This window comes from Oncorhynchus mykiss, chromosome 18 (genome assembly GCF_013265735.2).
Source record: "Oncorhynchus mykiss isolate Arlee chromosome 18, USDA_OmykA_1.1, whole genome shotgun sequence".
NCBI lineage: Eukaryota > Metazoa > Chordata > Actinopteri > Salmoniformes > Salmonidae > Oncorhynchus > Oncorhynchus mykiss.
Window position 1 is genome coordinate 36,854,903 of NC_048582.1, and position 13,789 is coordinate 36,868,691.

The following is a 13,789-nucleotide window of genomic DNA, read 5'->3' on the forward strand; positions in this document are numbered from 1 at the left end:
ATGTTTTGCACAAATATAACCTTATAGACCCATGGTCACGATATTTAGGGGTTCACTTCAAAGTCGAATCCGTTCTGTGTGCGTAATTCAGAGGTTCCAAAGTCCTCCAGTTGCGCGGAACCGCTGGCCAGATGTGTGTATATTCTATAAATAGCCTACAGCTTTGTGCGACTGAGGTACCTCGGCGCCGCGACAACCAATCACAAACGCAGGGGGCGGGTTGTCTTTGGAACGTTGTGTATGTTAAAAATGGACAATATATCGCAGATATCCATATCCGGTATTGCAGGATAACGTGTGCGTGCATGCGGAGGTGATTTGCAAATGCTTGGCCGAGGAGTGAAAAGGAAATCGGCTGAGAGGGGAACTGCACTTTATTTTGACCCCCCGGTGAGGGTGAGTTCTCTGTCGGAAGAAAGCAGGCGGAGCGCACTGGTGATGTAGGCAGCCCATACCCGGAGTACTATGTCTGTATTTAGTCTGTTCAACAGCCTATATCAATGACTGCATGTTGCACTCCGGAAGTAATGGGATTATTCTCAATCACATAGTACTGTATATGGACAAGTGTTTATAGGAAATGTGGTGATTCTGCATATGAAATCGTGCTCAGTGTCCAAGGGCATTGTGCCTACTGTTCAATATTAATTTCATAAGGGTACGAGCATAGCCTACGGAGTGCATGCTCGGCTCAGTCTCATACTGTCACTGTTGACATATTCTACGAGTAGCCTATGAACCCAACCGATGGCAGCGCATTTGAATGATTGGTCTATTTATAGCCACCTCGATTGTTAATTTCCCCTATGCATTGTTTCAATAGCTTCTACCGAATTGCATCAACGCCCTCGACACACTCACGCTCCGATAAAGGGAATGACACTTGTCGTGGCCCAGGGATAGGCTGCAGTCTATGTCTTATATAGGCTAAAGTACTGCTGTCACGTTGAATATTCACTGAGAGGGAATCATATGAAATAATGTGCTAATTTCCTCTCTGCGGAGAAAGCGTGCTGTTTAATGTGGCTCCAGGTAGTGCGAACACCCAAATAATGCCACTGTGGAGAGTGAGAAAACTGTGATTGTAATCGCAGACATAGGCGGAGGGAATCGCCGTGGTGATTATTATTTTTATGGACGCGCCCGGTGTGTATGTTTGCGCGTGTCAGTCGTGTAACACAATCATGTTACAGAGCTCGTAAATCGAGAGGAGCGCCAGTGCATCAACTACATCGATGTATTGATCTACCCTCATGCCGCTAGAAAGGACGCTCAATTTGTATGCAAACACAACGTGCCGCTATAGCTAGAGGAGCGTCAAGAGAACAGAAGCAAGCAAGCAATGACATATTTGGTTGACAACTATTGCTGACAACTCACGAAGATAACCGACAAGGACTAAATACTTGCTTTTGAAAGTGGATGAGACTGTCTGCCTGTCATTCCCGTAGGACCGCAATAAGTACAGGTAACAACACAATAACCTAGCGGTTAGAGCTTTGGGCCAGAAACCGAGAGTTCGCTGGTTCGAATACCTGAACTGACAAGGTGAAACATCAATCGGTACTCTTGAGCAAGGCACTTAAACCTAATTTGCTCCAGGGGCGCCGTACTACCATGGCTGTCCCTGTAAAACAACACATTTCACTGCACATATTGCGTGTATGTGACATTTTTGTTTTGTTTTACTCTTACGCTGTTTTCTGAGGGATAGAAATATGTAGAATACGATGAAGGTTGAATGCTCTGCTTCAGAAGTCTTCTAATATGGGTGTAATTTTGCATTTGTTGCAATAGAACGATGGCATTCGTAAATGACATGTTAAATCTATTAACACAACATTATGCATGACCTTGTGTGTGTCAAAGAAATGCCATTGGCACATTTTGAGGTGTGATGATGGTTGACCCTGTTTTTCCAAGGGTGGACCCTCCGGGATGCCTTTCTTGCACACTCAGATTGGATACACTTGACAGAGCTATAAAGCTCAGTATACCCCATTTCAAGTGAGGTGTCACAGCCAATTCTGTGGTGAAGCATTTGGTTGACAAATTTAAATGGTGACATCCCCTGACAATAATTAATTTATGGTATTGACTGATGAAGCGCAGCCAAGGACGGGGACCTGGTCCAAACTGACGCCCCATAAATAATTAGAAATCAAAACACTAAACCTGTGGAATGATTTCACATTCACTGTTACCAAACAGTAATGGCTTTAGAGCGAGCTGAGGGATGGGCATGGGGAAATGCAACCACACTCAAATTAATAGACTGCAAGGATTGATATCTAAATTAGTTTGTACCATGAAGCTATACAGTGTTCGTTTGCATTTACATTGTTTACAAACATTGGTGTAAAACAAGCTTATATTTTGGGTTCTGATGGGGAATGACAGTTGAACGAAGCTCAAGTTATATTCGTCAATAATCAATACGTGTATATATTCATTTGTACGTCCAAAAACGGATACAGCAGACTCGATTCTCTTTCAGAATTCTAGATACTACTTATTATTTATCCATATTAGGAGAACGTGGTCTAGTAAAGGCGTTGAAATAATCGTCATGATGATTCTTTCAATCTGGACTAGTCTATACTGTATGACTCAGCTTGAATGTGATACCATGGTATCTAGAGATGTGGATAGGTGATTGAAAGTGACTCGGATCTCTGCTCCTCTGACAAGGATGTCGGACTCATTGCATCATTCACACTTAATATATTACCTTATTTTGTGTCGTGAAGGGCGAGGTACATCATGGCTGCAGGCGGGCTGGTTCTTGATAGGTATCATAGTGGAGGAATCAATGTTTGAATTATAGAATTGCTGGGCACTGCCATAACAAGTCACAGCACCCCCATAAAACACTGGCATCTCCTAGGCATACAAATATTATCTTTTGTCCAGGCCATTCTTACACATCACTCCTTAGAGTCCAACCACACAGATAAGCATTGTGTTTTTCACTGGGCTCATTGTGTAGTCGTGAAATTGTCCTTTAGACCTGATCCAACATTACGTTTTACTTTCATCCCCGTAGTGAAGTTTATTTTCACAATAATCGGATCCCAGGTCTGCATATAAGGGGCATCTTCTGCTTGAGCCCCATGTACAGTGCATTTGAAAGTATTCAGACCCCTTGACTTTTCAACATTTTGTTATGTTACAGCCTTATTCTAAAATGGATTAAATAAATTGTGTCCCCAAGAACACAGTGGCCTCCGTCATTCTTAAATGGAAGAAGTTTGGAACCACCAAGACTCTTCCTAGAGCTGGCCGCTCAGCCAAACTGCGCAATCGGAGGAGAAGGGTCTTGGTCAGGGAAGTGACCAAGAACCCGATGGTCACTTGGACAGAGCTTCAGAGTTCCTCTGTGGAGATGGTTGTCCTTCTGGAAGCTTCTCCCATCTCTACAGCAATCCACCAATCAGGCCTTTATGGCCAGACGGAAATCCACTCCTCAGTAAAAGGCACATGACAGCTTCTTGGAGTTTGCCAAAAGGCATCTAAAGGACTCTCATACTATGAGAAACAAGATTCTCTGGTCTGATGAAACCACGATTGAACTCTTTGGCCTGAATGTCAAGAGTCCCGTCTGGATAAAACCTGTCACCATCCCTACGGTGAAGCATGGTGGTGGCAGCATCATGCTGTGGGGGATATTTTTTCAGCATCAGGGACTGTGAGACTAATCATGATCGAGTGAAAGATGAATGGAGCAAAGTACAGAGAGATCCTTGATGAAAACCTGCTCCAGAGTGCTCAGGACCTCAGACTGGGGACAAGTCTCTGAATGTCCTTGAGTGGCCCAGCCAGAGCCCAGACTTGAATCCGATTGAACATTTCTGGAGAGACCAGAAAATAGCTGTGCAGCGACGCTCCCCATCCAACCTGACAGAGCTTGAGAGAATTTGCAGAGAAGAATGGGAGAAACTTCCCAAATATAGGTGTGCCAAGCTTGTAGCATCATACCCAAGAAGACTCAAGGCTTTAATGGCTGCCAAAGGGGCTTTAACAAAGTACTGAGTAAAGGGTTGAAACACTTATATTTGCTCAAATTTAAGCAAAAAAATGTTGCTTTGTCATTATGGGATATTGTGTGTAGATTGAGGGGGGGGGGGGGGCATTTTAATCAATTTGAGAATAAGGCAGTAAGGTAGCAAAATGTGGAAAAAGTCAAGGGGTCTGAATCCTTACCAATTGCCCTGTAGATAGCATGATAAGTTGTGTTATATATCCCACATGATCTGCTGTGTGAGCAGCACGAGTCGATGCAGAGCTAGCAGCTCTAGTTGTTCCAACCCATCTAGTGTGTTTGCTTAATCAGCCCTTGTGGCATCGGAGTGAGATTAGCATATTATTGAGACACATTTAATCAAGCCAGGTTGTAATTATCATTGAGTTTGGAATTGAAGGCGGTAGGAGGCTAGGCATGGGTCATTCAGGCTAGAGGTAAACATCTTATTAACCATGTAGGAGTCTCTCACCGCCTCCATTGTAAAAAAAAACCCAGGGCAAATAGAATCACCTAGAAGCCCTTAATGCCTGGGTGCTTGGGCGTTGGTTGTACTGTTCCTGTTTTCCCTTTTTCCCAAAAGCACTATCTGAGATGACCGCAGTCACACCTCGACCACAACCTCAGTCATTCCTGGTCAGGTCTTCCCCACATAAACACACATCTCCACAAGCACACATTGCATGGCACAATAAGGCTAGGACTAGGAGTGCCCCTTGGAATTGCCGCTACAGTTCTCCGGCCTCTAATGACAGAGTCCAGCGCTTAATTTTAGTCTGGCTTCGCCTCTCACCTCAACGCAAGATTTGTTTTTCTTTAGGAACAATTTCCCTGGACTAACATATGTCCAGCTTTAGTCAAGCAATACACGTTTGGTGTGTGCACAAAAACGCGCGCACACACACAGAGCCTACTAACTGAACACGTTGGCAGAAAACGGCATAACAAATAGCAGTTCAGCATTTGAGTCTCTGTGTAATAACTCTATCACGCAGATAGACACTGACTCAGGCATGCCGACTCTGTTCGGAAAGAATTGAGTTACTATTTTAAAATCAGATGCTGCTGGTCGAGGGTCTATTTATAGTCTACTTTATATACCTATGCAAACCCTCTCCGGCGTAGTAGTGCCATTTCCTCATGTACAGAGGAAATGACTACTTCCTTCAGAGTCCAACTCAAGCTCATTTCAGTTTTATCAATGCCTTCATACATATTCCCCACCCTGTTACACTCCTGTATTATTGCATCTGAGTAGCAGTCGACAGTTGCTGTAAACACAATTCCACCTACTGCTGATTCAATTGCATTTCCGTCAATAGCTGCAGAGAGACTAGTTTAGTCTTGTGGGAACAGCCGGCAAAGTTGAGGGTAAGCAGTCTTCGAGGTCCTGAGGGAGGCAGAGGAGGGATGGATGGATGAGGTTTGAGCAGGCCGCCGGTCCAGCTGTCACCGACACTGACTGAAGCTTGTGAACCAACAACAAAACCCAGAGATGAGGATGCAGTGTAGGCATGGGAGGTAGAGACGTTAGGGTGAGGAAGGATAACTTGGAGTTTGATTGTCTTGCTGATAAAGAGATTTCACAAGGTACCTGTAAAGTTTACGGTGGGGCTTTTAATGCTCAATGCGAACACACAGGTGACAAGTAGAAGTGCTGTGTACAAACAAACATTGATTAGTCAGAGGAAGGAGTTGCTGTATATTTCACTCCCTACTGCTTTGACGACCCACCTCCTTCCTTGTGTGTTAGCCTTCCCACAATGCATTGCAGTATCCTCACACCTCTCAAGTGTCCTTCTTATTTGAATCCACTACTTACCTGAAAAGGCAAGTCACAGTCATCTCAAGTATCCCCCAGAGATACCTTACTCTTTCAAGTCTCAATGCCTTCTTTTGTGTGACAAATGACCTTCTTTCACCCCATATCTCAAGGCTAAGCTGAAATATTTCACAGATACCTTCTTGAGTCTGACATCAACATACTGGCGGTGGAACTAAAAACGAATCCATAACCCTTCTTTACCATATGTGTCAAAGCTTCCTGTCAGACCAGTGATCAACCATACAAAATATGGAAGGAAGAAAGGAAGGAAGGACGCAGTCTAAGAGCTTCCAACCAGAACCCTTAAGGTTCCCCTCTGTCTGAATCCTGTACTTTCCCTCAGGCTCCTCAACAGGCCATGTGGCCTTTCTCAGTGCTAGGCCCTACCATACTGATCCATTCATCATTGATTTGTGACAGTGGAGCCACATACTCTCTTAGTAGGAGTCTGGCTGCGTAACTCCTTCTCCAAGGTGTGTGTTTATGTGCATTTGTGTAAAGGCTGTTACTGGCCAGACATGCCCGGGGTTTGTATTGGCCAACATTCATTAGCGCTCCCAGCCCTATGCCATCTCCCAGCCCTATGCCATCTCCCAGCGCTATGCCATCTCCCAGCGCTATGCCATCTCCCAGCGCTATGCCATCTCCCAGCGCTATGCCATCTCCCAGCGCTATGCCATCTCAAAGCGCTATGCCATCTATTGCTACACTGCTGTTTTCATTTACACAGTACAACAAACAGGATGGCGATTGGGGTTCTATCGTTGCCTTGCATAATGTTGACAGTTGGTAATGGGGATTACTGATCGATGTGGAGGGAATTAGTTGATATTTCCCTGGTTCTTTGGTGGCCGTGTGGGATTAAACTTTTTGGTGTCTTTCATTTTGAGAAAATATCTCGGTATTAGTTGGAGAAGAAAGTGAGAATCCATCCTTGTCTTTACCATCACCCTCATCATTACCTGAAATACAAATCATCAGAGACATTATAATGCTCGGGTCAGGGTTGGAACCAAAATGTTTTTCCAATCAGTCTGAGCAAAACCCTATATCTTGGGAACAGAAAATTGACATTATTTACCGATTCTCATGATTTCAGAATAACATTTTTGTTCCGGAACACTAGAGATCACTTTCGTTCCGAGTTCTGTTTCCATTCTTCAAAATCGCTGTTTGGTTCTGTTCCCTGAACCGGTTCCAACCCGTAGCTCAGGTTGTCTTTTTTTCTGTCAGACTGGATATATGTCTTAGCCGTGTGAGAGTATGCTGAGGTAGATTGAGTTTTACTTCAGCAGGAGCGGCAGGGGATATAAAGCAGAAAGGAAAATCAATGTCTTAACTAAAGGAGCTGGTAAATTATTGATGAGGACTATGTAATGGGATCCCTAGTGTCTGTTTCCTTACAACTTTGTCTGCTTGCCACTGTGCTGTGTGGGAGAGAAGCTTGGCTGAGCCAAAAACCAACACCCAGAATCTCTATGGCTCTCAGTGAGCTCACCATCTGAGACTACCTGATGTGTGCATGCATACATACATGCATGCATACATACATACATACATACATACAGTATATCACAAAAGTGAGTACACCCCAAAAGTGAGTACACACAATATTTGAGTATATCTTTTCATGTGACAACTCTGAAGAAATGACACTTGGCTACAATGTAAAGTAGTGAGTGTACAGCTTGTAAAACAGTGTACATTTGCTGTCCCCTCAAAATAACTCAACACACAGCCATTAATGTCTAAACAGCTGGCAACAAAAGTGAGTACACCCCTAAGTGAAAATGTCCAAATTGGGCCCAATTAGCCATTTTCCCTCCCCGGTGTCATGTGACTCGTTAGTGTTACAAGGTCTCAGGTGTGAATGGGGAGCAGGTGTGTTAAATTTGGTGTCATCGCTCTCACACTCCCTCATACTGACTGGTCACTGGAAGTTCAACATGGCACCTCATGGCAAAGAACTCTCTGAGGATCTGAAAAAAAGAATTGTTGCTCTACATAAAGAGGGCCTGGGCTATAAGAAGATTGCCAAGACCCTGAAACTGAGCTGCAGCACGGTGGCCAAGACCATACAGCGGTTTAACTGGACAGGCCTTGCCATGGTCGACCAAAGAAGTTGAGTGCACGTGCTCCGCGTCATATCCAGAAGTTGTCTTTGGGAAATAGACGTATGAGTGCTGCCAGCATTGCTGCAGAGGTTGAAGGGGTGGGGGGTCAGCCTGTCAGTGCTCAGACCATATGCCGTACACTGCATCAAATTGGTCTGCATGGCTGTCGTCCCAGAAGGAAGCCTCTTCTAAAGATGATGCACAAGAAAGCCCGCAAACAGTTTGCTGAAGACAAGCAGACTAAGGACATGGATTACTGGAACCATGTCCTGTGGTCTGATGAGACCAAGATAAACTTATTTGGTTCAGATGGTGTCAAGCTTGTGTGGCGGCAACCAGGTGAGGAGTACAAAGACAAGTGTGTCTTGCCTACAGTCAAGCATGGTGGTGGGAGTGTCATGGTCTGGGGCTGCATGAGTGCTGCCGGCACTGGGGAGCTACAGTTAATTGAGTGAACCATGAATGCCAACATGTACTGTGACATACTGAAGCATTGACACTGGGCCCAATGTGGACATTTTCACTTAGGGGTGTACTCACTTTTGTTGCCAGCGGTTTAGACATTAATGGATGTGTGTTGAGTTATTTTGAGGGGACAGCAAATTTACACTGTTAAACAAGCTGTACCCTCACTACTTTACTTTGTAGCAAAGTGTCATTTCTTCAGTGTTGTCACATGAAATGATATACTCAAATATTTACAAAAATGTGAGGGGTGTACTCACTTTTCTGATATACTGTACATACATACATGCATGCATACACAAATAGTCACGAGGCCTGCATACAGACACCGCCTGACTTACACATGGTTGCACATTAACACAGACAGAATGAGTTGGAAATGTATGTTTCAGTAGTCATTCAATTTACATTCAAAGGTAATTCTGTAGTGTCACAATACACTGGTCTAATGAGACAATGCATTGTTGATCAATATCACCCGTCTGTATGGAGCACGATAACAGGAGCAAAATGAAGGGGGGGGGGGCATCAATTCTACATGAATGTAGAAGAATGAGCGGGAGGGAGGGAGGGATGTAGAGATGGGGAGGAAAAGAGAAAGTGAGGGAGAGCAGGTGAGACCTGAAAGCTGCCTTTGTGTGGCGGCTGGCAGTAGGAACACTGGTCTGCTCTGTGAGGTGTTCCATACACACCACAGACACACACACTGGGGAGTTATGGGGGGGGGGTGCTTTGGCAAACATACCGGGTTGCTGTTTTCAAATGTAACAAAAAGCCACTCTCTCCCCACCCCAAGATTAACAGACATTACACTGCCATAAAGTGTCTCTATTTTTCCTTACTTTACCAATCTCCATTTGAAGTTGCTAAACGGCTCCCCGTTTCCTTCTCCACTGTATCTGACGCTGTTCAACCAGAGCTTGAAGTACGTGATCATATCAGAGCTGGCTGCTTGATGTTCGGCACGCTGAAACCAAAACGCCACGGTTCCAGGACTGGATGTCAAAAGCATAACCGGACCAAACATTCAAACTACTTTGACCATTTTCAAATATAGAGTGGTGGTATTGTTTAAACTTTGAGAGTCAATGTTTTTTTGTCTGTCTCACCAGAACTGTCTGCTATCTGAACTGAACTGAGCGAGGTCTGTGTTTTGAAGAGACTAGATTTCATCTTCAGTTCAACTCGGGGGGTTTTATAGTGAATTTTTATGTGAATGAAATGACCACCGCTGTGCTAATTTATTGCTGAGTGTGTACACGCTTCATACTGATAGTGTATGTTTTGGTTTATACAGTATATCGGCATGTTGGTATGGGCGTGTGTTGTGCATTACATAATGGTGTGAGACCGTGTTCCTTGACTTGTTAATGTGCATAGTGCTGCTGGGCTCTGGCTGTGCTGTTAAGTGCTCCTCGGGTTGTGTACTGAGCTGTGATCTCGTTTATTTGCGTCCTCAGGAGAGACCCGGGAGACAGCGGGCGCCATGAGGCGGCGAGGAGGGCTTGAGAGAGAGGAGACATCGTCCTTCATCATCCACAGGCATCCACATCGGGCAGTGCAGGAAGTGCACACACGCACCACAGAGACGGTCTAGCAAGAGACAGGCTAACGGCACCCGAATCTGAGCGAGAGAAACCGGAGAGAGTGGCTTCAACATCCATTTATTTATCCTCAATGGGCTCAAACTGGATGGGACCAGACTTGGAAGTGACGATGTCCAAGTTACCACACCGTTCTATATTGGACCCTCCTTGTTAGACCTTTCGAAATAACTCGCCCACCGCTGTGAGGCTTAGAACTGAGGGGCAGAGAGAGAAAAAGAGAGGAGAGTGATAGAGGAAGAGAACGAGAGGCACTCTGGGCCCCATGCAGGCGCGTAAGAAGTATGTCCTGCTGGGGCTGTGTGCTTGCTGTTGGCTGCTGCTCTTCTACTGGGGAGGCGGGGTCCAGGTCCGTCTCTTCAAGCTGCTGGGGCGGCCAAGGGGTGAGGTGGTGCGTCCCTGGCCCAACTGGACCGACCGGGCCTTCCTGCCGGGCTATGCCCAGCTGGAGGAACTCCAGACGGGGCCGGGTTCCGCTGAGTCCCCCCACCAGCGTCACCAAGCCTGGACGGGCATCTATAAAGAAAGTCGCTGCCGCATGGAGACCTGCTTCGACTTTACGAGATGTCGACGTAGAGGGCGGGACGGGTTTAGAGTATACGTCTACCCGTCGGAGAAGGGCGAGCGCGTATCGGAGAGCTATCGTAAGATACTGATGTCTATAGGCGAGTCGCGGTACTACACCACGGACCCTCGCGAGGCGTGTCTGTTCGTTTTGGGGATTGACACTCTGGACCGAGATCAGCTCTCGGGGCAGTTCGTGCCCAACCTGGACGATCGTATCAAAGGTTACCCGCTCTGGAACGAGGGACGGAACCACCTTGTCTTTAATCTGTACTCGGGGACCTGGCCCAACTACAACGAGGACCTGGGCTTCAATATTGGCCAGGCCATCCTGGCTAAAGCCAGCCTCAACACGGAACACTTCAGGCCCGGGTTCGACGTCTCCATCCCCCTGTTCTCCAAGGAGCACCCCCAGAAGGGGGGCGAGAGGGGCTGGTTGGTGCGAAACACAGTGCCCCCACGCAGGAAGTACCTATTGATGTTCAAAGGGAAGCGGTATTTAACGGGCATCGGGTCGGACACCCGTAACGCCCTGCATCACATCCATAACGGGAAGGACATCGTGTCCCTCACCACATGCCGTCACGGGAAGGACTGGGAGAAACACAAAGATGCCCGCTGTGACCATGACAATCTGGAGTATGAGAAGTAAGTCAGGATTTGGCATTCTGCCAAACTTCCAATTCAGTTAGTTGACAACAATGCATGACTAAGTGAAAATTTGACAACAATGCATGACTAAGTGAAAATTTGACTTAAGTGGAAGTTAGGATTCTCCCCTTAGGGATAGGTTATTATTGTGAGGTGGTGTCATAACTTGTGTTCAGTTTCATCAGGAATACACGTTGGGCTTGTACTTGTACTGCTTAGTTTTTACTTGTTCTGGGCGTTTATTGCGGCTCTTAGATTTAGGGGTTTTATGAGTTTGATTTTCTCTCATCTAAACTGAGGTCTCCTTCTGGATATTATCTGGCTTTTACAGTTACTGTCCCAGTTATCATGTTAGGATTATCGAGTGTTGGTTGCATGTTGTGTTAGATTTAAAGTATAGAGTGTGGTCCTGGCTGTGTAAGGTCTTGGTGACGAGTTTACACCCCTTTTTAAAGCAAGTCAACATCCAAAGACCAATAGATTGTCCAAAGTCCAATAGAAAAGGTTCTGAAACCTCCTGATAAGTGTGTTTATTCATCCATGCATAGAGGAGCAGTATCACGATGCAAAGAGTGGGATTGAGGAGAGGAAAAGTTAACTGGAATAAGAATAGCAGTTGATTGGGTAAGAATAGGGGGAGGCTATCTTTTTATGTAGCTTCCAACAAAATACACCAGTAATCTGGTCCTGGTCGGTTACCTCTAGAATAAGAGAGAGAGAGAGCGCGAGTGGAGGGACTTGTCTTACCCAGTAATAGCAGTTGTCATCTGGCCAGGACATAGCTACATTTTTGGGTTGTTGACATTGGGCCAGTGGTGAAGGGAAGGGGACGGATCTCCCACTCAATACTGTATGAATGAGCTCATTTATTCCACACATAACAAACGGTCTGCTCAGACATCAGGGGGTGTGGGGGCTTATGTTATATGATAGTGATTTGGATATGGCGAGGGGTTAGATAGGGGTGACAAAGACCTCTCTCTGACTATCATATCCCGAGGAGTAGGTGGGCTTTTAACATGAGAACCATGCATGGAAGTGGAGTCAGAATGAATTAAATGAAGGCTTTACGGTATATAAATGTCCCATGAAGCTGAAGGATTCTGAGAATAAGGTTAGGTAACGACTACCACCATCCATGTCTCTCTCTCTCTCTCTCTCTCCAAATGCCATTCTTCCTCTCCCTGTTTCTCCTGTCCTCCTTGGCTGTGGGCTCAGACAGGCTGCAGCCTCTTAGCAGGTTGCACCAGGTTAATGAGCCCATGCATCTGGTCCACCAAGAGATTAACCCAGGAGGACCTAGGACTAGACAAGGTAGGGGGGGGGGGGGGGGGGGTACCTGAAGGGGAGTACAGGACAGGCAAGACATGGGGGTTAGATAAAGGGAGGGAGGGACGAAGAGGGGAAGAGAGGCAGACAGCAGGAAAGAGAAGAAGAAAAGGTGGGAAGGGGTAACAGATGGGGAGGAAGAGGAGAAGAAGGTAGGACTTCAGGCAGGGAAAGGACCCAGAAAGAAAGAGGGGCCAAGAGGGAGGGTGACGAAGCGAGAGAAAGAGGGAGGGAGGGAGGGGGATACTTTAGGCAAGGGAGAGGCTTTACCGCAGCTTAATGGCCTAGTTTCTCTTTTTTCTTACTTTGAAGGATTCCCTGAGAAAGGAAAGAAAAACCTGCATTGTACAGTGAATCTAAATGAGGGTGTGTGTGAAAAGAGAGGAGTGGAAATGAAGCACGGACTTTCAGGAGACACACACACACATATATATAACACGTACTAGTAGAATACTTTACAGGGTTGCTTTAGTTCTAGTTGAAGCACTGAGGTATACGTATCAGGGACGTGGGGGAGGGCGGTGTAATGGCAAAAGGATGTACCTCTCCATTCAGCTTAAACGGATATTCCCATGACGACGGCCTTGCCAAGTGGAAGACGGTGTCAGAGCATAGGCCATTATTCATGACCCAAAAAGTACTCAAGGAGAGGGAGAAGAGGGGAATAAAAAGAGATTAATAAAAAGACCACTGTTCGCTACTGCAGTGCAGAATATACAGTAACCGTTGTACACTGTAGATACAGTACAGGAATATACAGTAATATACATAAATACACTACATGGCCAAAAGTATGTGTATACATGCTCGTTGAGCATCTCATTCCAAAATCATGGGCATTAATATGATATGGAGTTGGTCCCCCCCTTTGCTGCTAAAACAGCCTCCACTCTTCTGGGAAGGCTTTCAACTAGATGTTGGAACATTGCTGGCTTCCATTTAGCCACAAGAGCATTACTGAGGTCGGGCACTGATGTTGGGCGATTAGGCCTGGCTCGCAGTCGGTGTTTGATGGGGTTGAGGTCAGGGCTCTGTTCAGGCCAGTCATGTTCTTCCACACCGATTTTGACAAACCATTTCTGTATGGACCTTGTTTTGTGCACAGGGGCATTGTCATGCTGAAATAGGAAAATACCTTCCCAAAACAGTTGCCACAAAGTTGGAAGAACCGACTCAACTAGAATGGCATTGTATGCTGTAGCGTTAAGATTTCCCT

At 45.9% G+C, this 13,789-nt stretch overlaps 1 protein-coding gene across 5 annotated transcripts in view; it reads left to right on the plus strand.

Annotated features, from left to right (window-relative positions):
- The first annotated feature begins 225 nt into the window (after positions 1-225).
- The window catches only part of ext1c (exostoses (multiple) 1c), a 76,611-nt gene continuing 63,047 nt past the window's right edge, over positions 226-13,789 (plus strand). For 2 of the 5 annotated variants that reach the window (XM_036952645.1, XM_036952644.1), the window contains exons 1-2: positions 904-1,468; positions 9,886-11,241. In XM_036952645.1, coding sequence (XP_036808540.1) covers positions 10,295-11,241 — 947 coding nt within the window. In that variant the 5' untranslated portion in view covers positions 904-1,468; positions 9,886-10,294. Of the gene's footprint in view, positions 397-901; positions 1,469-9,885; positions 11,242-13,789 lie in introns of those variants that run through there. The other 3 variants (XM_036952643.1, XM_036952642.1, XM_036952646.1) reach the window with 3 other exon arrangements.